We start from the raw sequence: 27312 nt of genomic DNA on the forward strand, positions 1-27312 counted from the left end.
TTCAAACTTATAGGTACATAATTTCTTGACTTGGATGTTGAGTATGTATTTCAAATTAATATGCTCAATGCAGAATTTTTGAGTACAACTCCTTCCCCACCCTTACCACCCCAAACCACTCCTTCTCATCTCAGATAATCTACCACCCATCTGGTTGCTCAGGTCAAAACTAGTGGTCATCCTTCATTCAGCTTTCCTTCTCCTCCAACCTCTGATCCCTTAATCAAATCCTGTCAGTGTTTCCACCAAATTATACTGTAAATCCTGCAACTTCTCACCATGTCCAGAACTGCCGCCATCTCAGCCCAAGGCTATCTGGCTGGCTCAACGGTCTCCTAATTGGTCGCGTTGGTTCCAGTCTTGCCTTTCCTCATACGCTAATCAGGCTGAGCTTTTAAGCATATAAACATTTTAACATGCCCATGTTTAAAACTCTCCAATGGCTTTCTACTACAATTAGAAAAATCATCCAACTTTCTCACCACAGTCTACAAGGTCCTTCATGATCTGGACTCTGTCACTGTCCCCCCATTCACTCTGTTGCAGCCATAATGGTCTTGTTTATTTCTTGAAGGAGTGAAACACATTTCCACCTCAGGGCCTTTGCACTTGCCACTGACTTTCCAGAATGCTTTTCTGTAGTTGTAGCTGCTTCCCTCCCAACTTCCTGGTTTCTTCACAAATGTCCTTTCCTCAGGGATACCTCTTCCTGAACATCTCAGCTAAAGATGCCCCACCTCAGCTGATCCATCCCTTATCCAATTACTGTTTCATTTTCTTCATATTTATTTCTACATGACATTATTTTCTTTACATAGTGTTTATCTCCTACTTCCTCTACGGAGTGCCAATTCCATGAGAAAAACCTTAACTCAATCATCATGGTATTCTCAGCATCTAGAACACTATGCCTGGAACTTAATAGTTGCCCAATAAATACGTATTAACTACTGAATAAAGGCAGCAGCCACACGATATAGAGAGATTACAAAATGCTATGAGCATCTCAGTTCTGGAGCATTACAGAGAAACAGCATTTGTGTGTGTGTGTGTGTGTGTGTGTGTGTGTGTGTGTGTGTGTGTGTGTTTAATGTTTATTCATTTTTGAGACAGAGAGGGGGACAGAGTTCAAGCAGGGGAGGGGCAGAAAAAGAGGGAGACACAGAATCTGAAGCAGGCTTCAGGCTCTGAGCTGGCATCACAGAGCCAGACACGGGGCCCGAATTCACGAACTGTGAGATTATGACCTGAGCTGAAGTCAGACACTTAACTGACTGGGCCACCCAGGCATCCCAGAGAAACAGCATTTGTAAACCCATTATCCAGACTGGCAACTTTTTAATATATTTACCTCTAGCTAGTTTTTAATACCGTATACATTAAAAACAGTAGTATGATTTATTTTGTAGACTTATTTTTAAATTTTATGTCATAACATATTTAAAAAATATATTTCCCTCCAGTTTTTTTTTCAATATGCCATAATCTTTTTTAAAAAGTTAAACTTTGTTTTCTAGAGAAGCAATAGACCTACAAAAAAAAACTGAACAGAAAGCAGAGAGATTTTCCATGTGTACCTTGTCTACATGCATGCACAACCTCCCCTACTAGGGACATCTTAGAGCGTTACATCTGTGACGATCAAATGAATCTACATTGACACATCATTATCGCCCATAGTCCATCATTGACATTAGAGCTCACTCTTGGACTCTTAAAAACTGAGAACTGAGGGTTGATGGGGATAGGGAGGGAGATGGGGTGGGTGATGGGTATTGAGGAGGGCACCTTTTGGGATGAGCACTGGGTGTTGTATGGAAACCAATTTGACAATAAATTTCATATTTAAAAAAAAAGAGCCCACTCTTGGTGTTGTGCACCCTGTGGGTTTTGACAAAAGTACGATGTTGGGTATCCACCATTGCAGCATCACACACGACAGTTTCACTACCTAAAAAATGCTCTGAACTCCCTCTATTCATCCCTCCCTCCCTCTAACCCATGGCGACCAACTGAACTTTTTTACTGTCTCCATAGTTTTGCCTTTTCTAGAATGTTAAATCACTGGAATCATCCAGTCTATAACCTTTTCAGATAATAGGGCATACTTTCGAACATTAAGTTACCCTGTACTGTATAGCCTATATTTTACACTTGCAATGGACCATGAATATTTTCCTTCTATTTAATATAGTCTTAAAACAATCTCCAATGACGATGTGCTATAATTTATTTCATTCTTTTTTTATGGGTATTGAAAACATTTCTATATTTCAGAATTAAAAAAAAAAAAAAAAAAAGGCCATGGGGAGATATAGTGTGGGCTGAGAGAACTTCTAGAAAGTACCTGTCTTGAGTTAGCGTCTGTCATTCAGTAGCTGTATGAGGTTAGACAAATTTTGGTTTAATCCTCCAAGATTTGCTAGGCTCCTCCACAAAATGGAGATAATGATAGTGCTTTTTATCATAGAAACCTCAGGGTATTAAGTGGAATAATGTATGTAAAGTATTTAGGACAAGGTCAATGACTGCTTATCACTATGTTATCAATTATCTGTCTACAATTCTCTTTTCTCAGAATAGAAGCGAAAAGTGGAATTACTGAGTAAAAAAATCAGCACATTAAGCTCCTGAATACATATTATCAAACTGCTTTTCTGAAAACTCGTACCAATTCACATCCTTATCAGCAGTGGACACAAGTTGTTTATCTTACTGCACTGTAGACCACATCACTGATTTTAAATCTTTGCTGGTGTAATGGGCAGGGGCTGACCACTTACTCTCTGACATTTCTGATCACCAAAAGTGAAATCTAACATTTTTCCTTTATGTGTGTGGACAATTTGAATGTTTTCCTCTTGTGAACAGTCACATGTTCTTTGCTCATTTCTTCTATTGAGCTATTTCTTTATGTTTTTTCTTAGTGAATTAACATCGATTTCTTATCTTATTATATGTGTGTGTTCATTTAACACATATAAAAGTTTTCTAGAAGTTGGGGCTGTGTTTGAATGATCTTTTCTCCCCCTGGTTAGTCCAATGCCAATGTAGGCCAACACAAATCTTCATATCATTATAGAATTCTAAGAGATTTACTATTTGGTTGAGTTGGATGCTTACTATTACCACTTTCTGACAAAAAAATTTAGGTATTTTTGCTTATCCTTTCAAATGGACAATTTTGTAAAACTGTTCAAACGTGTTACAAAAAGAAAAGGAAAAAATCTTTTATTCAAATCCTTAGATCTCTCAGTAAGATGTCAAAGTTTTATCCATATATTTCTTACAATTGCCTCTTGTATAGGTTACTTATTATTTTTCCTTTTAATTTTGTTTTCATTTTGGTGTTGCAGTTTCTGCTACTTTAAAATTATAATTAAAATTTCTGCATGTCTGACTATAATACAAAAGTTATTGATTTTTAAACTTAATTCTATAATCTTTCACTTTTCTGAAGCTTATTATAAATTCTAAGACTATTCAAGTTTATTTCAGCTTTTATGTATATCAAATTTTCTGCGAAAACAATAATTTCCATCGCTTTCCTTTCATTAGTTATAGCTCATGTCTTACTGCGCCCCAGATTCCTAAAATAATGCTGAATAATAGTCCTGACAGAGAGCATTTAATTTTTTTTCCTTTTGTAATGACGATGTGTCTCTCTTTTTTTACTGCTAAGTACAATGTTGGCTGTCAGTGTAAGGTAAATATCTTTTATCATGTTACGCAGCTGTATACTTTGACTACTAACCTTCTGATGAACCTCACAATTAAGGAAGTCCTTGAATAGATTTTTATATATCTATTTCTTACTTCACATAAAAGAAAAATATAGAATCTTGTAAGAAATGAAGAAACAGGAAGAACACTTAAAATTACTCATTAGCAATAATAACAAAATACAACATTGCTTCTTTTCAGCCATCAATTCTCTGAGAATTCTAGAGTTAGAATTCTAGATATAAATTCAATATTCATTTATTATATCTAATAATCATTTGTTACTCAGAAACTGTAATTTGCCTTCTAAACTCAGACTTTTGCTGTTAATCTTGTTAACCAAGGAAATGGACAAGACCGAACAACTTACCTTAAGACACAGGAAGGCAAACACAGGAGACTTAACTGCAGAGAATGAACTGAGGGTTGCTGGAGGGGTTGTGTGTGTGTGTGTGGGGGGGGGGGTGCTAAATGGGCACTGGGCATTAAGGAGGACACTTGTTGGGATAAGCACTGGGTGTTCTATGTAGGGGATGAATCACTGGAATCTATTCCTGAAATCATTATTGCACATTACATGCTAACTAACTTGGATGTAAATTAAAAACAAAAATTTTTTTAAATAAAATAAATAGATGAACTTCCTATTCAAAAATAAAGACAAAGAAGGCAAAGTCAACTCTCTACTCTCTTCCATGGGGGAGGAAATAGAAACTGATTCTATTCTAAGATAACAGATAAGAATTCAATCTAAGTCATTTAATGGTCAAAACGTTGAAGGCGATATTCTGGTTGTTATGAAAGATGTTACCAGGAGTTTAAAAAAATATGATACTTTATGTTTGCCAAATTTATAAGGAGAAAATAAGAGCACAAAGCCTCTGTACAGAGCTGAAAACTTGCCATATGTGTATATGTGTATGGGTACATTTGGAATATAATACTGATATGCACGCACATTTTCATACAGTTGCTCTTGGCTTGTGGAAGGGAATGAAAACAGAGAACAGCTCAAAGCTCTTCTCGAAGCATCCTCTCTGGAAGCACCCATGAGACGCTTTCTCAGGCAGCAGCAGAGAACCAGAATTTCCAGCACCCACCACAAAAGCTGGACTTTGGGCACAAGAGTTCCTTTCCTACTTATTTATAGAGAATAAGGCCCTTTCTAGGTGAATTATATTTTTCAACTCAAAAAAATCAACCTCTGAATTAGCTAAAATTTTACACTTTTGGCAACATAGGCATTAGGTCACTACAAAACACGTCACGTGAAATCAAAGCTATTGAGCATTGGCATGGTTGATACTTTGAAGAAAGATTTTTTCGTAGGTAAATACAAATTTATAAATACAATATACTAAAATAATTAACAGAGGATACCCTAAGGGTTAGAGTCATAAAATATTATTACAAATTTAAAGACTGAATGAAACCAAGGGGCAAACCAATTTCTTTGCTTTATAAGAAAAATCATTACAACTCCCTTCCTTTAAACCACAGCATTATTTAGAGACTGTTTTCAGCAGCCTTCCACAACCTTTGCCTCACCAAACCCAGGCTAGCCTCTACGGAGACCGGAACTTTCTATCCCAAGCCTTTTCTTAATTTTTTTTTAAATGTTTGTTTATTTTTTTGAGACAGAGAGAGACAGAGCATGAACAGGGGAGGGGCAGAGAGAGAGGGAGACACAGAATCTGAAACGGGCTCCAGGCTCTGAGCTGTCAGCACAGAGCCCGACGCGGGGCTCGAACTCACGGACCGTGAGATCATGACCTGAGCCCAAGTCGGATGCTTAACCGACCAAGCCACCCAGGCACCCCTATCCCAAGCCTTTTCTTTGTAGAAAAGGTAAAAACAAAGGGGTACCAGAAGCAGGTACTTAAACGACAGATCTAGGACAGGAGTCTACATGGCAAAGACTCAAGAAAGGACTGAGGCATTCATGTGAATCCTGACACTAAGGAATCCTCTGGTCTGTCTCAAGTATGCAACACACTAGGAGAGGGAGAATGCTCCAATGGAGCATTTGTAGATAAGTTAAATTTGTAGATAAGTGTGGTGTATACAACCCCTTCACGTGAAGACAGAAGGATGAGGAGCGTTCCTGCTATTTCCCAACCCTGATCCCTGCAGTCAGGGAGTGTGCGCTGGGAGCAGAGGCCCGTGGAGGCCACCACGTCATCACCACCACCAGTTAGGATGGCAACCGTAATGCCAGCTCAGTGATACAACTTCACACCTGACAGAGAGCAAGTTCAACATAGGCTTACACCTTATTTTTAGTTGACTTATATCCATCTTGATGAAACAGTCTCCCTGACTGTGGAAAAAAATCTAGCAGGAGAACTGACCAACAGCAAGTTAAACTGAAACGTTATCGTACACGAAAGGCCTTTCCTCACTCTGCCTGCAGGTTGCCTTTCAATAAAAACCCAACAGAAAGAACTCTTTCTCCATTCACTCGGAGTCATACTTTGCTAAAGAAGCTGAAGAAAAAAAAAAAAAAAACAAACCTCTAGTTCCATACTGTCATTCATAAAAAAATGACTTCCATATAAGCATCATCACATTGCACGCGGAGACCCTTTGGTAAAATGATACGCGGGACATTAAATAGTCTTAGAAATAGGAAAGTCAGAAGTACACTATGGAAATAAAGTTTAAACCCTTCTCTGGGGGTGGGGGGGATATTCTTTCCTTTGAAAATTACGTCTCCCTGTCCCTCATGTTCCTTAACATGTCAAATATTTTTCAATGGTACCAAAAAACAAACAAAACAAAACCCACAAAATTTCTCCATTTAATTCCCTGCCCTGCCCCCCCACCCCGGAGTGTCAACACAATTAATTTAAATTGTGACTGCTTTTATTAAAAATTGTCACAAAATGAGGTGACACACAAGACTTTTAAAACTAAAATGATTGACTGTTTTAGTTCTTCAAGTACAATTAAGGCATTTCTAAATTGCTTTAAAATGATACCCTAAAATTTGCTAGTATCTCCAGAACGATTTGAAACGTATACTCTGATAACACAAAAAATGTTACTAGAAGCCTCTCACAAGTGTGTTTCCTTATTCAGAATCTCTTATAAGCCAAAACTGTGAACTAATCAAATTATACAGAGGGGTGACTGGCAAAAAAGTTAACTTGTTAAAAGAAAATGAGGCCAAATGTCAACAATTGGAGTTCGGAAATCACACTTCCAGCTAAACAACAGATCATTAATCTCCTTGAAATTACCTGTATCAGAGATCTTAAAATGTTAAAAACATGTAATTTAAATATATTAAAATATCCGCGTCTCTTACTGCACCACATTGCTCATTAGAGTGTGAAATTAGGCATTACCACACCATTTCTGCCTGATGAGATAATTTTGGTTTTCTTGGAAATAGAATGCCAATACATTTGTTTTTCCCAGGAAATAACTCTGCTTTTTATTTTGAAAGAAACTAATATTTGCCATGACCAGCCCCAGGTCTGAATTACCAAAATATAAAATGAAATACTGAAATAAGTTTAAGAACCAATTTATTTTTAAAATATTGTGCAAATCTAGAGCAAGTAAACAATTTTCAAAGACGGAGGTTAAATGGATCTTTGATTTATACTTTTGTTGATACCTTTATATTACTCTTAAGTAAAGTAACTTAAAACTAACTTTTGTAAGGTTATAAGCTTCATTTTTCTACTGTTGCTTTGTATATTTGGTTGAATTATATCTTTATTCCCTTCTCTGCTTTACATAAGGGAAAGTCCTTACGCCAAGAACAGAATCAGACATTTTAATGACTGCATCCACCCCCAGTTCATCATTTTCTTTTTGTCTCAGTTTGGGCTTATGGAAAAACGATATCCCCTACATCTCTAAACTAGAACTTTCAAGATGTACTTTCCATGGATTTGAGCACCATTTTAGATACTCTGTATACAGTTCACTGTGAATAATGTCAGTAAACAAATAAAAATCCAGCTATGTTATATCAAAACCAAGTTTGGAAGTTTTTGGTCTATATGATACCGAATTATTGCTTTGGCTAACCTCTCAGTTTTCACAATAGTTTTGCCACTGCATAGACAAGCTTTGGCATTTGTAAGAAGGTAAAATTTGAAAGCAATAGCAAATTGCTGCCAATTTCTTCTTGATGGGTGCTATTAACACCTATTAACATCAATAAGAGTAACAAGGCTGTACCCAAGACAAAATATCAGCCTAGTCTGTATCATTAGAAACAAATGGAAACTTAGGGAAGGAATTTTAATATACCAGTAAAATATGGAATTTTTTGTGCTGTTCTCTTATGAAGTGAATCACAACCATAAATCAGAAACAGCTTTTGAAAATAAGAATGATTATTAAGCTCTTCTAAAGGCAACTCTGAACTTGTCACTCACTTGGAATATTTCTACCTCAAAAAATAGTAATGCCTTACATGTAATTTCCTTAAGAAAAGCAAATACTTTAAAATGTGAAAAAAAAATTGTATTTTACCCTAAGTGTAAAAATAAATATTTCACTAAGGAATGGGAAAAAATGAAGCACATTTAAATAATTTTATTGCACTGAAAGTTGCCAATTCGTCTACGAGTAGTTTCATTGCAGATGAAAAGAAATCAAAATACAGGACAGATGTTGAACAAACCGCATTTAAGTTCTGTCACACTGGCATTTTTCAAATGATTTTGGCTCATCTATTAAATAAGGTGTGTTTTGCTTGATTTCGAAAAGGGAAACATCAGGAAATATTTAAAGGCCAATTGCTGCCCATTAACTTTGATCAGTGAAAGTTCTATTTGAATCTCTCAGATTCTTCTGTCTGAAATAACACACATTTATAAAATCTACCAAAACAACAACTTGATGATTAATGCCTGTTGGCAGCCTTACCACAAGCTTGCTTAACAGCAGGATTTAAATAAACAACTGTCTCTATTAAGAAGAGGGTGAAATGTAGTTATAGTCATGTTTTCTCCTAACGGTGATACAAGAAACAATATTCTCTAGGCTTAAAAACTCTGCTAATTGAGATCATCATGTTAGACAGTGCCTGTAACAAGTTTAATTAACCATCTTACAGAAGTTCCTCCCCAAATTACAATGGACAAATAAAATCATCAGCAGTTTGACGTAAGAAATCCTGGCAGTCCAAAGGGCAGAGGCCTGACTAAAATATTATACAATCGGGCCAACTGGAAAGAAAACCATAGGACTCCATAGGATAAGAGGACGACATAGAAATCATAGAAAACCATAGGACTCCATAGGATAAGAAGCTGACAGGGAGAGGGTAGGTCAGTGTTGCTCCTTCTGTTGGATTCTGAAGGTTACCCGTCTCAGTGGTAATTACGTAGCTGACAAATCTGTAGCATAGAATATCAACACAGTTTAATATTTAAGAGTTTTGACATCAAGTTTTAATCCTTACCAAGGGTCACATGGAATCTAACCTTGAAACACAACAGCCCAAGTAAAGCAAAACAGAAATACCATGAAGGCAACCATATTACCACATAATCAGTAATGAATGGAATCTCATTATTTTCGTCAGATAGTCGCAAAATATGTTATTGCAAGACCACTCACCGACTTCCAGGCATGCAGCGTGAAGTGTGTATACAATAATCAGAACTTACTTCTAAGTCGTTGAAAAATAGATGTGTGTCTGCCAAGTTGAAAATCATTTCTTCCATGCGCAGTCCAAGGGAAACTGATGTAGGTGGATCCTAAAAGAAGAATTTTTCAGGTCAAGAACATATGTACTTCAGGCTCATGGAATACAGTATCACAAGAAGAGGGAGTCAGTGCAAGGAAGGGCCAAGAGCAAGGGACTCATCGGGGAAGGTTGGCCTCCAGCTGCTCCTGGTGGACGTGATCCACTCTGTGTGCAAACTTCAGTGACTTATTTAACAAGTGACCCCAATGCTGTTGGTACTTTGCATAATGAAGAGATAATTTGCTGCTTCAAATATTACAACAATATAAAATCTAGGGTTACTTAGGCATATAGAGTAGAGGAAATTTATCTTCACAGGTGTGTGTCAGGAGCAAGAAATTCACGGACTGGAGAAGACACTGTGTATGTTACACCATAAACCAAGAGTATCTAACAGGTCTGCCACAAATACCAGAAAATAGGTACAATATAGATTAATTTCAGAAGGGTAATAAATACTAATTTTACTCCAGATGATAACTATCATTATTTGTTATTTATTGGGGCTGTCAGCCAATTTGGGGTATACTCACAGTAGGAAGTTATAGCCACTCTGAGCACCGGGCACTATGCCCAGCTCAGAGAGCTGATCCTGACATTCATGCAACACCATCCAGTTACCAGACAGCCAGGACCATACCAAAGGCACGGGGGCGGGTTGGGAGGTGGTGGGGGGGGGGGGGGAGGACCAGCATCCTGAAATGTACATGCAAAGCTTAAGCCTTGGGTGCTACTGATGATCAGGCTGTCTCATACACTCCATATCCGCATGACATCTATGGGCACTGAGATGAATTCAGGGGCTATGGAAACAGTTGCAGTTTTTATGGTGTCACTGTATTTGTAATGTATCACATCCAGGAAACAACATGGTTCTTGGTGAAGACCCTGCATAATTAATCAAGGAAGAAAACACGTCCACAAAGTCTACAAAGTTGTAATGAGAGTTTTGGAAGGTTTCACCGGCATTCTAACAGCAATGTTGGCTGTTACACGTACGACATTTTAAATGTTTTCAAGCAATAATTTCTGATAGCCTGTTACATTATTACATCAAGCCTCTGGAGTACGTACAGAGTCCACCTGTATCATCACTTAACTAGGGAAATTATAAGTAGAAGAATTATGCCTTCACGTATGTCACCTGCCTACTGGGGTACACTTTGTGTGTCTATACTCTCTGACATAAGACTTGCACGTTTTCTGTACGGCCTTCTGAACACAGCATCTTCATTCCAAAGTCTGTGGTCTACTCCCTACTGTGCATATTTCTATAGTCTACCAAGCTCTTGAGTATTTATCTCAAGTCCCGTCTCTACAAGCGCTTCGGGAAAGAGCCTCAAGCATTGGAGGAAGAGCCCTAGACCCAGGGGCCAGGCCTTACCTTGCTCTCCCACTTTGGGGCCCTTACCTCACCGATCCTTACTTTGCTCATCTAATAAATCGGATGGCTAACTGGCAGACATGTTGTTCTCACGCAGAAAAAAAAAAAAAATTCTCGTCTCTTAATCTGGCACTGCTAGATGCGTTTGCACACAGTGGAGAGAGCAGGGGCCTGGGATGGAGGGATGGGGCGGGGACTCAAAGGCTGCCTGCCACAGGCCAATCAGCTACGGCCAGGGAGGTGGAGTCAACACCGCCCCACCCCACCCACTCTGCTAGCACTGCCTCCACCATGCCCCCTCCATCAGTCTACCTTTCAGGAGTCCCAGAGGACCGACAGCGAAGGGTCTGGGAAAATATGGCAGGATGACCTCGCTGGTCTCAATTGCTCTCTTCCCCAGGCCTTCTCCGCCGGCTGACTGACAGTGGGAAGGAGGCAGAGAGCACAGTATTGCCAAGAGTCAGGGGTTAGATTGGCAAAGGGGCAAAGCAAACACCCCAGGGTTTGTAACAGGGCAGAGAAGAAAGAAAGTGAGACCAACGGAATGTCTAAGAGCTGCGTAGGGAAGGACAAATAAAAACACGTCCCTCAGATTTCCGGTTTGATGATTCATATTCCTCAGCATTCTTTAAACTGTCCCTGTTTAATACCACCTAAAGTCTATGAAATTCCGGAGGCTGTAGACGAATTTAAAAGTTTACCCGTAAGTATAGAGAAACTTCCATTGAATCTTAGTTTTATAGGAAATTGCTCACTCACTTGAATTCTAAATCAGTAAGTGCGCTGGAAAAAGCAAATGCTCAAATATACCCTAGAGCAGAAATAACCAGTAGGAGAAGTTCAAACAGCTGCTTCTAAAACAAAACACCTGACCAAGGTGTTTACTCCCTCTAGTTCAGGCCAATAAAAATACACTGACTTGTCTCATAACCATGTCAATGAATCTTTTTATGTGGCAAGATGGAAGAGACTCACCACATTTATTTAATTGCCAATTTGGGAATTTACGTGCCGGTATTGTTACTTTTGAAAAAGCTTTATTTCTCCTCGATACGGTTGCATATTATACCACCATCAAAAGAATTACTCCATTGTTTGTTAATATATAGCATATTTTAACTTTACTTCATAAATTACAGTAATGACTTGCTAGTCGGAATACCAATAAATTTTAAAGGCTTGTTCAGTCTTGTGGTCAAATACAACACAGATGTTGGCCTTATTTACCTTTTAATGTCTTTCTCCTTTGTTATTAGCGGTCATTCCTTAACAGTTTTTATACCTGCCACTCCACAGTATTGTCCTCAAACATTTACTACACCAAGAGAGCAACTGGGCAGACAACTGGAATGAGAGATTTTTAGAATAGGAAGGGGCTCTAGTTGAGGGCAGTGTTTTTCAAAAAATTTAAAACCACAGTCTGTAGTTAAAAATACACTTTACAGAATGAGCTAGTAATCTCTCTCTCTCTCTCTCTCTCACACACACACACACACACACACACACACACACACTCTCTCTCTCTCTCTCTCTCTCTCTCTCTTTCTTCCTCTCTCCCCGTCCCCACCCCACCCCCATCATCCCTCCTTCTTTCCCTCTCTCCCAAAGAGCTTTAATGTAAATTTGTCAAAACAAGACGTTACTCACTATGTGGAGTAGTGCACTGTGATAATTTCCCACTTCCTGGCTCACTAATGTATCATGATCTACAGTTTGAAGGGAAGAACTCTAGAATATACCCACTTTTGATTTTAGGGACAGGGAAATGGAGTCGCAGCAGTGTTGTGATCTGCTTATGGTCAGAGCTGTCAGGGTGCAGAGCCACCTCACCCCAAGTAGTTTACCTAAAAGGAAACTACCAGAAAGGCAAATAGATAACTGCGTTCATAGATTTGCTTACACTGGCGTCCTCATAATGAGGTTAAATTTCACTTCATAAGAATCTTTTAATACGTTCACATTTTTCAAGTATGTCTGAAACAAGTCAAATGTGACAAAAGCTAACACTGAACAGTTAATAAATTAGTCATAGCTTGATGGCTTATTTTGGCATATTTAGAGGAAGAAAAAAACCCACATTTTTTTAGACCAAAACTGAGACATTAAAATCACCACATCTTTGGCTTAATCTTTTCTTGTGCTTTGCAATAACAAATTCCAAAGCTGTAGTTATAAAATAGTTGCTTTTGTAAAACCATTTTTTGTTGTATCACTTCAAAGAAACATGTCATTTAAGTAAACATTGTTGCCAAATGTTTCTTTCTTTCTTTCTTTCTTTTTTTTTTTTTGAACTTGACCCTCTGTGGCACTTGTCACTATTGTTCAATATCTTCTTGACATTTCTTTTCCCGGTGCCCGTAACACCATCAATATTTTTTGGGCATCTTTCTAGAATCTGAGTATCCATCATCTATCCCTTCAATGATGTGGGTCCCTGGGACTGTTTTTATCTATTCCTCACTGTGGGTGCCTGCCTCACAGACCCCAGCACACTCACGGCTTCAACCTTCGCGCCGCTCCCTTCTGCTAGATCTTAGATCTCAACTCTGGGCCCACATATCAATTACCTATTGGCCATTTCTAGCTGGATGTCCCATATAGCATCTGAAACTCAGTGTGTTGCAAGTTGGATTTGTCATAGTTCCCCTGCAAACCTACTGTTTTCCTTCTTTAGGTGAATGGCAACCTATCAGCCCCAAACCTTGGCATTCTTCTAAATGGCCTCTTTTGACCCTACATCAAATCAATCATGACATCCTGCCACTTGGATCTGGAATTCATGCCTTCCATATATTCACTGCCACTTTTCCCCCCCCAGCCACATGTCTCCTATGTGAATATTTGCAATCACCTCCTTCCCAGGGCTCTATGTCCAGGGTCTCACTAGGACAATTTCACTCTCCTATCCCTTTTAGGAAACATCTAAACACTTCAACAAGTACAAAAAGCCCATAAACGTCTGACTGTTCCTTACCTCCCTAATATGGGACCAATTTATAGTTTTTCAAACTAATTTGTCATGAAATATTTTCTTCAAAAGATGACTTAGGCAGAGGCCTTATGTAAAAGACGAGGGACTCTGATGGTCATTCTCACCAGGGACCTTAAAAAACCTAGGGTAAAGGATCAGTCTCCCTTGATTACCCACATTAGTATGCTGAGGTCTCTGACTGAACCTGCATGCCCTGAACTCCTGCAGTTTCTCCCATCGCCTCTTCATCAGGTAAGAGTCTCATCCCTGACTCTTTCCAGCCTGGCTCACTGGCCGCTGGGCCAGTAGGTGTGTTATCATCTAAGGAGGGCAGAGCCATAGCCCTACATCCTTATCTCTATATCCCTGGGACCTAGCACAACATGCCTGGCACAGGGCTTTCCCAAAGTTTGGCGGAGGGATAAATGAATGAAAAGCAATAGATAGGGTATTTCAAATAATTCCAATAAAAATATTAAATGTGACCTTTAGTTAGTTGTTAGCATTCAGTATTGGTTAAAAAAAAAAATCCACAGATACCTACCTAAGGGGGAGGGGGGCACTTTTTAGTCCTAAAATGATTCTACCTACATAATATAGAATTAAACATATTCATTAGAAATGCAAGATTAATTTGTACCTGATGAAAGAGCAGCCCATTCTTAGAACCACTGCTTATACAGCCTTACCTATCTGCTTAATGAAGTGGAGAAACTTAGCATAAAAGCAGCACGCAATTGTTTATTTTTTAAATTCAGTAGTGGTATGCATTACAACATTCAGCAAAATATGTTCTTATGTGCTCTACAATTTAGTTCCTTCGTAAAAATTAGACAGTACAGTGAAGAGGTTCAGACAGAGAAAATAAAATCAAATGCTTAGGCATTTTTCTTTATTTTAATGAAGAAATAGTGTCAATTTACTATTGCTCTTCTGCCCAGGACATTCTCCTACTAGAGACCTTCTTCTCAAGATGTTCCTCACCAAAGCAACACAAATAGCATCCAACACCGCACATACACACAGAGAACTGAAATTTAACCCTGCTCCTAAATTATGTCGATAGGATATTAAATTGCAAATGTCTGCTTGAAGTCAGGAAAATAAAGTGAAGGAACTTGATGCAATGTGAGGCTACCCACGGCTGTTGCCTGTTAAGTCAAAGGCAATTATGTCTACTGAACAGAAAGCAACATTTAGTTGAAAAATTAAATAACAATGAAATCTGCTGAGCACAGACCCAGACCTAAAACAACTGTTTTGCTTTCATCCTTTATCAAGTGATCTTTAATTATCCCATGGTCTCAAGATCTTTTCCTCCTGTTTCCAGAACACAGAATGCTCACAGAAACTCAAGTTATTATCATTCTATGCTGAAATCACCAGCATTACCCCTAGCCCATTGTCATTTCTTTCCTTTTATTAATTTTTTTTTTCAGGCTGATCACTAGTCTACTAGATCACCATGTTATAAAAATGCTTAAAAGAGTTAAAAGAAATTCTAGACAAAATTAGTACACAGAAATGCTGAAATGCCATTAAATTCAGCCTGTAGAGAGATTTAGGTCTGGCAGTCTTGAATTCACATGTTGAAAATCTATAATCTGTTTTGAAAAAAAGAGTGCCTGTAAATACAAGTGAGCATGGGAGCATCAGAAGATGAGGATATGGTCTCTTGTCGCCTATCTTCATGGCATTTGATAAATGTTAAGGGTCATTAAATATGCAATCCATAGAAATTCAGAAATTTGATTTTCCTGAGACTCAGCAACCAGATGAAGACACTGCTGGTCCTGCGAGGCTGTTCCATTTGCTTCTACACGGCAGTCTAGGAATCCTCTTGGGATGACTAGTAACGAAACTGCCTTGTACACGGCACTTACGACATAGCCATCCAGCTCACCTCTCGACTGAACTGGGTCTAATACTAACTAGGTCTAGCACAAGGCATTCTCGGGACCACTCTTTCACTACATGCCACAAGTTTCTTCTAAAACACTTTTGCTCACAGCCTGTGGGCAAAGAGCTCTTGCACAAGGGCAGAAAAACGTTGAAAATGCACACTTGCCTAATGGTCATGCCACAGGCTTTGCAGTCGTAGAGTTTAGACTGGGATTCTAAACTTTGCCATTGACGGGTTGCGTGGTGGTGGTCAGGTTCAGTTACTTACCCTCTGAGCCTCAGGTTCCTCATTAGTAAAATGGGAGCAAAACCAGCATGTGTGAGAGGTTAAATTTGGTAATTTATTTGAAATTCTCAACACAGTACCTCGCAAGTAGAAAGCTGCTGATGCTACTACAACTGGCAGTAGTGGAATTATTTCTATTCTTACGACTACTACTCCACCAATAGCTGTAGGCCAATCTAGACATAGGACTCCATGTCCTTCCATAAAAAGATGCATTAATATTCTGAATTCAAACTGCATGTGAAGTTCAAGCTATTTAATAAGGGCAACCGTAAATTCCCCATGCCAATATTTTGAGATGACCTTGTTTTTCAAGAGCACGGTCATTAGTAAAGCTGATCTGCACGGAAGCTAAACTAGATACATTCAGTGTTGCTACTCCCAGGAGGGCTTGTCATTGTTCTCCCCAAAATAGCAACTAAGCTTTTTGGGACAAAGTTGGCTGTTATCACTAGGAAAGACGACCCAACACTAGGAAACCAGCAAAAGATGTTCCATAATCTGAATATCTAGGAACTGAGTAGGAGATAGAGTCATTCACTATCAGTTGAAACTTAGAGGTGTTCTTAAAAAAACAAAAACAAAACAAAACAAAAAAAACCCCACATACATCACTTGCATAGTCAAGCAGTGTGATCCTGAGTTAGTCACAAGTACCTGTTAGCCCATACCATTTAATCATTAATAGGTTAGACTTTGTGAATATGCACTTAAGTATAGTCCAAATCCACTGCTTATAGCCAATTAGCAAATGACTTGAGAGAATAGATCTTGGCAAAATCTTGACCCTGCCCCAGTTTATCAGCAAATGGTTGGTATTGATACATGGCAATAATCAGTAATTACTGAGGTATATTCCAAATTTAGTACTTTCAATGTACACAGTCCCTGAAAATTTTCAGAGCTCACAAAATGGTGCTGTACCCTAGCATTTCAAGAATAACATAAAATTTCACAGAGTTATTGTTTGTGGTAGGGTTAAAAGATAGAATGTGGAAGCATTTTAAGATTATCAGAATAATATGAAATTATCAGGTATCATAGTAAGAAAGAAAAGTAGGGTCTTCTCGTTCAGTTTTTCCACAAACAGAAACTCTGATGGAGTTATCTGACTGACTCCTAGGAGAAAGGTATTCCATTCTTCAGCTCCATGATGTGGGCACAGCATTCTTTCCCTAATGTAAATAGCTAATTACTTCCAAGTCAAGATTACACTGTATACACATTATACATAAACCTCTGTTAAATGTTATTCTCACACTGAGATTGGCAAGGAAAGCACTGGCAGAGAAAATGCCTAAGGCTAGACTCAAGTCTCAAAAAGACAGCTGGACTTACCTTTAAAATAAGCCGCCATGCATCAAGCACATCTATAGATTAATCACACTGCAACTATGTCTGATAAACTGAAATTCACTATACTACTGAAAAAATAATACAGAAATATGGCAACTCCCAGTTTACTCAGCATGAGCTACTGAGGATACCTATGTGTCCACTAGAGGTGACCAGAAAGCCTTAATCAAGCATCTTCAGTAATACTGGAGAGCTATTCAAGAAGAGAGATTTGAGAAAATCTCAAAATTAAGGAAGTGGTTTAGATTCACCTAAAAACTTTGCCTCACCAAAAATAGCTATGGTCTAGTTATTTGCCACAAAAGCTGTCAATCATTTTATTTCTGTGGTTGATCTGCATATACTTGCTGAATTAATGAACTTATGGTTCAATTACCATCACCACCGCCCCCCCATACACACACATACATACAACTCAAGTTTTATCCTTCCTAATGAACTGTCTTTGAGCCAAGAAGAAAGGATATACAGGATAAGTAAGAACATTGTATAATGGATTGTGAAAGGAGACTGTCTAACTAGAATACTAAAGTTTTAAAAATGGCAGCAACCAGAAATTATGCACCTTTTACTGGAAGGATATCTCCATCTATGAAGTCTTGACCCTCTCCCCCCGCCCCCCCACCACACACACAAATCAAATCTGAATCTAATTAAGCTTCTAGATCTAGCTACTAATCTGTAGGACATACAAGGGAAAAGAAGTATGTGACAAAGGAACACAATGGAGATGCGATCAAGAAAATCCAAACTCCCAGGAACTCTACAGGGCAGACAGTCTGGTTACTTCAACAGAAATACACAAGGTTCGAAAAAAAAAAAGATTGAGTGAGAATCTACAGATTAAAAGACACTTGAAAGACATACAGTACACTGTTAAAAATTATAAAACCATTGGAGAAAAGCACTTTGCAAACTAGTAACAGAGATAGAAAAAAACTATCTCAGCACAGAAGCCATAAATGAAAGCCCACAGGTAACAGCATATTCAATGATAAAAGTCGGAATGTCTGAATGCTTTTCCTCCATGATCAGGAACAAGACAAGAATGTCCCACTTTTGACATTTCTACTTCATAGAGTGCTATAAGTGCATTTAGGTTAAAAAAAAAAAAAGAAAGGAAAAGAAAGAAATTAGGTAAAAATTAAGTAAATAAAAGGCATCCAAATAGAAAAGGAAGTAAAACTGTTTGCAGATGACATGATCTTCTATGTAGAAAACTCTAAAGATTCCACATACATACACAGAATCTGTTAGAACTAACAAATGAATTCAGCACAGTTATAGGATAAAAAACCAATACGCAGAAATCATTTCTATATACTAATGATGAACAATCCAGAAAAGAATTTAAGAAAATGATTCAACTTACAATAGCACCAAAGGAATAAAACTTAGAAATAAACATAGGCAAAAGACTTGTACACAGTGTACTTGTACATTGAAAACTACCAAAATGTTGGTGAAATCAAAGAAGACCCAAATAAATGTAAAGATATTCAACATCCCCATGTTCACGAAGGGAAGACTTAATATTAAGATGTTAATAGTACCCGATGGTTTATAGATTTAATGTAATGCCTATCAAATTCTTAATAGCAGTTTTTGCAGGAATATAAAAATCCATCATAAAATGCATACGGAATCTCAAGGGACTCTGAATAGGCAAAAACGTCTTGAAAAAGAACAAAGTTGGGTCTCACACTTCCTGATTTGAAAACTTATTACAAAGCCAGAGTAATCAAAACAGTTTAGTACTGACATAAAGACAGAGATACAGAACAAGGCAATGTAACAGAGATTTCAGAAATAAACTCCTACTCATGCGGTCAAATGATTTTCACCAGGGGTACCAAGACCATTCAATGGGGAAATGATAGTCTTTTCAACAAATGGTTCTGAGAAAACAGGATATCCAAATCCAAAAGAATAAAGTTGGATTCTTACCTTGTTCAATACATAATATTTGAAAATTAACTCAAATTGGGTTAAAGACCTAAAAATTAAGAGTCAAAGTATAAAACTCTTCTGGGAAAAGTTTTATGACATTCCTGGATATTACATTAAAAGTATAAACAACAATATAAAAACAAGATTATGCCTGAAAACTTCTGTGCATCAAAGAACCCAATTAACAAAATTAAAAGAGAACCTATGGGTTGTGAGAAAATGTTTACAACTCATATATCTAATAAGAGGTTAATACCCAGGATATATAAAAAAACTCTTACAATTCAACAACAAACAAACCCAAAGAGTTTGATTAAAAAATAGGCAAAAGGCTTGAACAGATATTCCTCCAAAGAAGGTATGCAAAGAGTCAACAAGCAAATGAAAAGATGCTCAGTAGCACTAACCATTAGGGAAAGATGAATCAAAATCACAATGAGGTACCATGTCACAGTCATTAGGGTGACTGTGATTAAAAAACAAAAACAAAAAACTCCAGAAAATAACAAGGGTTGATGAGCATATAGCGAAGTTGGAACCTCTGCACTGTTAGTGGGAACAGAACATGTTATGGCGGCTATGGAAAACAGTATGTCAGTTTCTCAAAAATTTAGGCATAGAATTATGATGTGATTCAGCCATTCCATTTCTGGGTATATACCCAAAATAACTGAAAGCAGGGTCTCAAAAAGATATTTGCATTTAAAAATTTTTAATTGAAGTTTAGTTGACATACTAGTTTCAGGTGTACAAAAGCTTAATAAAGAAAAAAAAAAAAGAAAAAGGTATTTATATACCCATATTCACAGCAGCCTTATTCACAATAGCTGAAATGTAGAAGCAACCCAAGAAATATCCAATAATGAACAACCAGAATGTGGTATACCCATATAACGGGATATTATTCAGCCTTAAAAAAGGAAGGAAATTTTGACATATGCATACAATACCAATGAATCTTGAAGACATTATGCTACGTGAAATCAGTCTTTCACAAAGAGATGAGTACTGTGTGATTTTACTTGTATGAGGTGTTTAGAGTGGTCATAATCATAGAAACAGAAAGCAGAATGGTGGTTGCCAGGTGCTGGGGGTAAGGAGAGAAGGGGGAGCTGTTTAACAGACTTCCAGTATTGCATGATGAAGAGAGTCCTGGACACAGGGTTGTACAACAACGTGAATGTATTTACTACTACTGAACTAAGACTAAGGAGAGGTGCCGGGGTGGCTCAGTCAGTTGAGTGTCCAACTCTTAATTTTGGGCTCAGGTCATAATCCCATGATTGTGGGATCATGCCCTACGTGGGGCTCCATGTTGAGCCTGGAGCCTGCTTGGGATTCTCTCTCTCTCTCTCTCTCTCTCTCTCTCTCTCTCTCTCTCTCTGCCCCTCTCCTCTTCTCACACATGCTCTCTCTCTAATAATTAATTAATTAAAATTAAAACATGACTAAGGAGGTAGCATTTACATGATATGTATTTTACCACAACATAGAAATCAATAGGAAATGGAGAAATGTAACTATAGATTAGACATTTAATAAATTAAGAAATTCCTATTAATTTTCTAGATAGCTAAAGTACTGGGTACTATCTACTATTTCTATGCTAAAAAATATTTAAATGTTTTTATTTATTTTTGAGACACAGAGAGACGGAGCATGAACAGGGGAGGGGCAGAGAGAGAGGGAGACACAGAATCTGAAGCAGGCTACAGGCTCTGAGTTGTCAGCACAGAGCCCGACGTGGGGCTTGAACTCACGGGCTGTGAGATCATGACCTGAGCTGAAGTCGGATGCTTAACCAACTGAGCCACCCAGGCGCCTCCAGCTAAAAAATTCTTTTAATGGAGTCTTAAATACATATTGAAATACATATTGAAATATATACAAATCAAGTAACATATCTGGGATCTGCTTTCAACAATCATAGGAGAGATCAGGGCAGGGGAGGGATGTGGTGAGGTTACAGGTATAATAAGATTAACTAGGATTTGATAATTGTTAGTTTAGAGGTGACACTGAGTTCCATTATGCTATCCTACCTACTTTCGTGTTTAGAAGTTAGTATAAAAATTTTTTTAAAATATTCACCAAGACATGATTGGTTGTCTTTGGATAGTGCAACTATGAGTATTTATTTTGAAAATGTAAGGCACATTCAAACCATACTTTTAAAATGTCAAAAAAAATTATTTTTAAGTCAAAATTGCAAATGGCCTGCCAAGTTCCTCCATGTATTACCATTTATTGAAAAGAAGGTGCTATGACTGGCTTGGTAATCCTCACCCAGGCTTAAGTGATCTTTAGAATATACACAGAATCTATGTCAGACACTGCTTTGCCTGTGTTAGCTCTATTAATTTTTATCACATGAGATGTTTTTTTCCAGAAAACCCGGAAGCTCCTACATCTGTAATTGAAGCCACAGGACCTATGTCTCATACATTGAGGACTGGCGGTGTCACATTGCATGCTGATCTGCTGCAAAGGAGAATTCCCAGTGTAATTTAAGAATAGCAGTAACCCTAGAAGCATCTCATTTAGGGCCTCTGGCATTTACTTTTTGGTTGCATGGCTCCCATGGATCCTGATTTTTTTTTTTTCTCATCCACAGTACTAGCTTTATCATTTGGCACCCCACTATTGGCTATTTCTTACTACTAGTTAATGCTTGTCACGACTAACACAAGGAGACTTGTTTCTTTCCTAATATTGTTATTCCTTTGGAGATTCTGTGGTTTGACATAAATTTTGTGGATTTATAGTGGCATTAGTTTAGAACGATTTTGCCCCGATGACAGACTACTGTTGAAGATTCACTCATTCTCCATCAATAGCCTCCATCATTAATTTATAAGCTCCCTGCAGGCAGGAATTGTGGCTAGCACCACTATACTAATATACAATCATTGTTCAATAAATTATGAAAGACTGACTTTCTGAATGACTTGTTAATGTCAGGCCAGGAAACAAAGGGTGGGTGGCCAGGTGTGTATCTTGCGTACTGTAGCCCATATGACATGGGAGGTTTTGTGTGTGCAACGTGAGAAGGGTACCATTTGGTAGTACAGTTGTCTGAATTACTTCATGGACATTTTGAGTGATCATTACCCACAACTAAACTAGTGCTATAAGGATAACGTACTGACTGAAGGCCTTCTATTATGACAAGTTCTTCTTTTTTTTTTTTATTTTTTATTTTTTATTTTTTTTAAATTTTTTTTTTCAACGTTTTTTATTTATTTTTGGGACAGAGAGAGACAGAGCATGAACGGGGGAGGGGCAGAGAGAGAGGGAGACACAGAATCGGAAACAGGCTCCAGGCTCCGAGCCATCAGCCCAGAGCCTGACGCGGGGCTCGAACTCACGGACCGCGAGATCGTGACCTGGCTGAAGTCGGACGCTTAACCGACTGCGCCACCCAGGCGCCCCTATGACAAGTTCTTCTGATAGAGTCTTAAACTTGCGGTGGTCCTGGCATGGAGACCACGTGGTATTAGCAGGGTACCTTAGCCAATAGGGACACCAGGCTGAATTCCTCCAGGTCCCTGCTCCTAGTTGTGGGGGGAGGGGGCAGCAGTGGGTAATTTCCTACATGACTTTTGCTTTATTCCAGGGACCAGGTTGAAGTTCATGCTTCTCAGATTATTTTGTTGCCCTTTTAGGTGGAGAAATATAATAGTTACATCTGCCTTGCTAATTCCATTATTTGTATATGATATTTGATCTTAACTATCTTTTAAGTAAGCGCTGCAAAAAATATATGAAGGGTCATATGCACTCATCCCCAATTCTCACTTCCTAGCTTCAAATGGCAATTTAACCTATTTTTAAGGCCAAGCATGAACCATCCCCATACCCACCCCTCCCTCTCTCTCTCTCTCTCTCTCTCTCTCTCTCTCTCTCTCTCTCTCTCTCACACACACACACACACACACACACACACACAGAGTCTGATTCAAAATTATTTTCTTAACCTATTTTCATTTACTTTCTCAAAAATTGTACTTTTCAGAGTGTCTGAGTGTCCGTGGTCCTTTGAGCCTCAAAATAGAAAGTTTAAAGAAAACCTATTTATCTCTTCTTGGGACTTTTGAATAGGATCTAGAATGTTTTCTGAGTATAAAAATAAAATACTTTCTTCTTTCCCTAGAAATCTTAAAGCTAGCCATTCACCTAACCATAAAAATATCCCTTCCTTTTATGTCAAAGATACATCCCTTTTAACACATTCCTTGTATTAAAAGATATATCCCTAGATTTTTAGTTTTAAAAATGCCACAAATGCCAAGTATTACATCAGATCATGTACAGTCCAAAGAGAATAACCATGTCACTTCAATTTTACTATAAGAACAACTATAAAAATCATACCAAATGTTAATAAGGAAGCAATTTCTTTTTATTGCTTAGATATACTGGTAAAGCAGTAAGAAAAAAAAATCATTCCTCTTTTTAATGTAACTCTGGTTCCTACTGACACACTCTTGTATATTTTGCCCTTTTATTCCTTTTCTTTTACTATCTTATTTTTCTAAACTGAAAAGAAAAAAATAATAATGGTAAAATAAGCCAAGCAAACACAAAGGCAATTGAAGTTTGTCCAACTTAAATTCTTTGAGACCTTTAAGAAATATTTTAACACCTAAGTCACTGTTCCACTTTTAGATAGCTACAGCATTCTGAATTAGTAAATGGGTTCTACAAAGTACATACTGTGTTGGGGATTTATTTTGGGGGAAGTTAAAAAAAACAATAGTATTACTTTTAAATTTTAATCTATTACTGTTTTTAATTTATAAGCACATTTTAAATATGTGATAAACATCTTTTGTATCTCTCCTTTTTCAATATGTACCCCATTACATTTAGAAGATCAAATCTATACACGCTCCTTACATCTATGAGATCAAATCTACACAACCCCTTTCTATTTTGGATCAAAAAAAGATATATCCTATGTAAACAACTGCTGTTTAAAGAATTAATCTTGGGCTAGAAAGAGTTACTACAAGGTGGTTCAACGATTTCAAAAGTACAACTAGTTCCTCAGGATATGGTACTTGCATTTTGAGGTTGCAGAACAAAGGATAAGGTTCCTAAATTCTATCTGTACTGATCCTACGTGGGCAGCTAAGCCTCCCCCGGCCAGCAATTACTCTGTTGTAGTGGCCCAGTGAGGTGTGATGTTAACAACGCGCACAGGTTTATGAGGATTTGTTGGTCAATGTGAAAATCTTGTAAAGTATGCTCAAGTTGACAACACATCTTTGGGCAGCATCAGCCAAATGAAGGCAAAAATACCTGTTTTGGAGCCCTTCAACCAGTCCTTATTTAGAATGCTAACATTACAACCACAAACAAGGCCTGGATGTCATTTAAAATAAATTCTCATTCAGGATCTTTCGTTTTGGGGGAAAAGAAGTTGAAAAACAGGAATGGGCACTCTGAGTACAAGAGGGGCCTATTTTCAAGGCCCCATGCTGGCTGCTCATCAGGGATGGATGAAAGATAAGATTCGGAAAATGAGCTTCCTTATCTGAGAGAAGCGAAAAATGTATGCAAAAATGTTATTTCTTTTAAAAAATATCTCTGGAAGTGTTATGTAAGTGATATATACAACCCGTGAGACCCAAAGTTTTCATTGTCTTCTTTCCACCTGTCTAACGTCATCAATATGATCAATGGAATATTAACTTTTTGTAATTTTAGAAGCTCCTATCCCTGAGCAGCCGACATGAAATGCCAAGTTTTAAGAGTTGGGTGTAGTTTTGATGCCAGTTAAAGAATAATGTGGATTACCATGAGAGAGTGTGTACACATGAAAAATAAACCATGGTTGAACTACTGACTGAATGATTAAAACAAAACAAAACAAAACAAAACAAAACAAAAAAAACAAACCCCAACTTGTGGTGGGGCTAATCAGGTCATTTTTACTGATTAGACATGTGACACCCGACTGCTTTAATTTTCTCCTTACTTCAGAGACTCTCTTTCAACATCATGAAAAGAATACCCACGTGGCGAGTAAGAAAAAGAGCTTCACCATTCCGAAGATTAATTTTGATTGTGGAGAAAGCCCAATGAATCCCAAACATGGGACAACAGCCAAGCAGTGGTACAAAGTGGGAGGGAGAAGCATAAAACCATAGGAGACCCAGCCAAATTGGCCTCAACACATAGGGACCCACGCAGTGCCAACGAAAGCCTAAACAGCTAATCCAATCCAAAGACCTATCTAGATTTCATTTGTAACCACTCTCCTATCTCTCTCTTTCCTAGTGTTACAGCCATTTCCTTGGGCCTCTTTTTATTTCCTACCAGGAGGACTGTGATAATCTATTGTGCTATCGGGCTAATCTTCCAAACTGTACAATTCCATCATATCACTCCACTGTTTTAATACTGTTCATGGCATCCCCACACCTACAGCACAAAATTGGGACACTCAATGCTCCCTGTGATACTCCTTTGAGGGCGATGGACCGATCACAAGACTAGCCTGTATTCCTGATGTTTTCCGTTACTAGATGTACTGCCTTGGGCCAATCATTTAATTTTTCTGAGCCATTTCCCTCAATGGTTATGCTCTGCTTCCTGCAACAACAAAACGCTGTATTCCTTCCTGCCCACTCCCTTCTCTGAATCCCCACAGTAAGCAAAAGCTCTTATTTATGGAGTGCTTGTAAGTATTTTCCTATGTGGCTTACATAGTTCTCCTAATAGTGTTGTGATTGCTTTCATTCTATAGACAGAAGACTAAGATGAAGCGAGTGAGACTCAGAGATACAAGGTGCTTTTCCTGAGGCCACAGAGCAAAGGAGGTCCCAAGCTAGTGGGGGCAGGCTGGTCATCATGGTTGGGAAGCTGTGATGCTTTATGTTCAATCCTTGCATTCTCTTTCACAGGCCTGAAGAAAAACAAGGCCATGTGCAGTAAGGGAGCAGGAACACACATTCCACTTACTGACAGCGGAAGGGGGTTGCAGTTAGGGAAAGAGAACAACCGTCAAGATAAGGACGAAGAAATGAATGGAGGAGGATCTTTCAGCTGATAGTCAACAACACTGTCTTTTTGAGACCAATGAAAAGCTGAAAGCAAAACGAAAAAAAAAAAAAGCTTTTTTTTTGAGTTTACATTCCACGTCACTCTGTAGTATGCAAAAGTTATACTTGAAACCATGAATTACTTCATCATTTTGATCTAATTCAGCACTTGATATGCAGAGAAAACATAAAATCAGGAAACCTTCCTCTGGGATTGAACTGGCCACTCATGATTCTTGGGCACACGGGTCACACAGTCGTCGGGCATTGCTCTGCTGCGGTGGGAAGTGTGCTTTGGGTTTCGCTCACTTATCAAATAGTTCCTCCCTGACAACGGTGGTTGCTGCTGCTGCCCCTTGTCACCACAACACACTCTGTTTCTTCCTGGGCACACAGCTAGGCTACATGTATTTCCCAGCCTCCTTTGCACCGGGCCACAAAAGCCTGGTCCATCTAGTCTCCCATCCATGCTCCTCCTGCTTTTTTTCTCCCTGTGGGTTAGAAAGCTTAGGACAGTGATTACACAAGCCTCAGAAGCTGGACGTGAGATGGCACAACCATTATCAAACCTTGCCTAAACCAAGTCGCCTGGAAAATCCACTTGAGACCACAAAATAAGAAAGAGATCCATTTCTGTGGTCATGACATATGGGGCCTATTTGTTACAGCCATTTCACCTACCCTAACAGATTCCTGTGCTGGCTTGTGCTTCACTGGGGGCCCAGATACAGACACACAAGATCTGCACTGAGTTTACAATCTAGTCGGCCAAAGTGTGGGTGTCACTGAATTGTCCTGGTGTCCTGGGGGCAGGGGCAAAAATGAATCAACACAAAGTTCAGAGCAGGATCTACAGTGGAGGCAGGCACACTTCTTCCTCTAAAAGGACAAATATTATAGGCTTTGCAGTCCATATAAAGTCTCTGACACATATCCTTTCTCTTTTTCATAACCCTTTAAAAATTTAAACAACAT

General features: G+C 38.4%; 1 protein-coding gene across 16 annotated transcripts in view; it reads right to left on the minus strand.

The window, feature by feature from the left end:
• EYA1 (EYA transcriptional coactivator and phosphatase 1) overlaps positions 1-27312 on the minus strand; it is a 354086-nt gene that overhangs the window by 47033 nt on the left and 279741 nt on the right. For all 16 annotated transcript variants that reach the window (XM_058699812.1, XM_058699811.1, XM_058699809.1 and 13 more), the window contains one exon: positions 9360-9449. In XM_058699812.1, the coding sequence (XP_058555795.1) occupies positions 9360-9449 (90 nt within the window). The remainder of the gene's footprint in view (positions 1-9359; positions 9450-27312) is intronic.

This window comes from Neofelis nebulosa, chromosome 14, assembly GCF_028018385.1.
Source record: "Neofelis nebulosa isolate mNeoNeb1 chromosome 14, mNeoNeb1.pri, whole genome shotgun sequence".
NCBI lineage: Eukaryota > Metazoa > Chordata > Mammalia > Carnivora > Felidae > Neofelis > Neofelis nebulosa.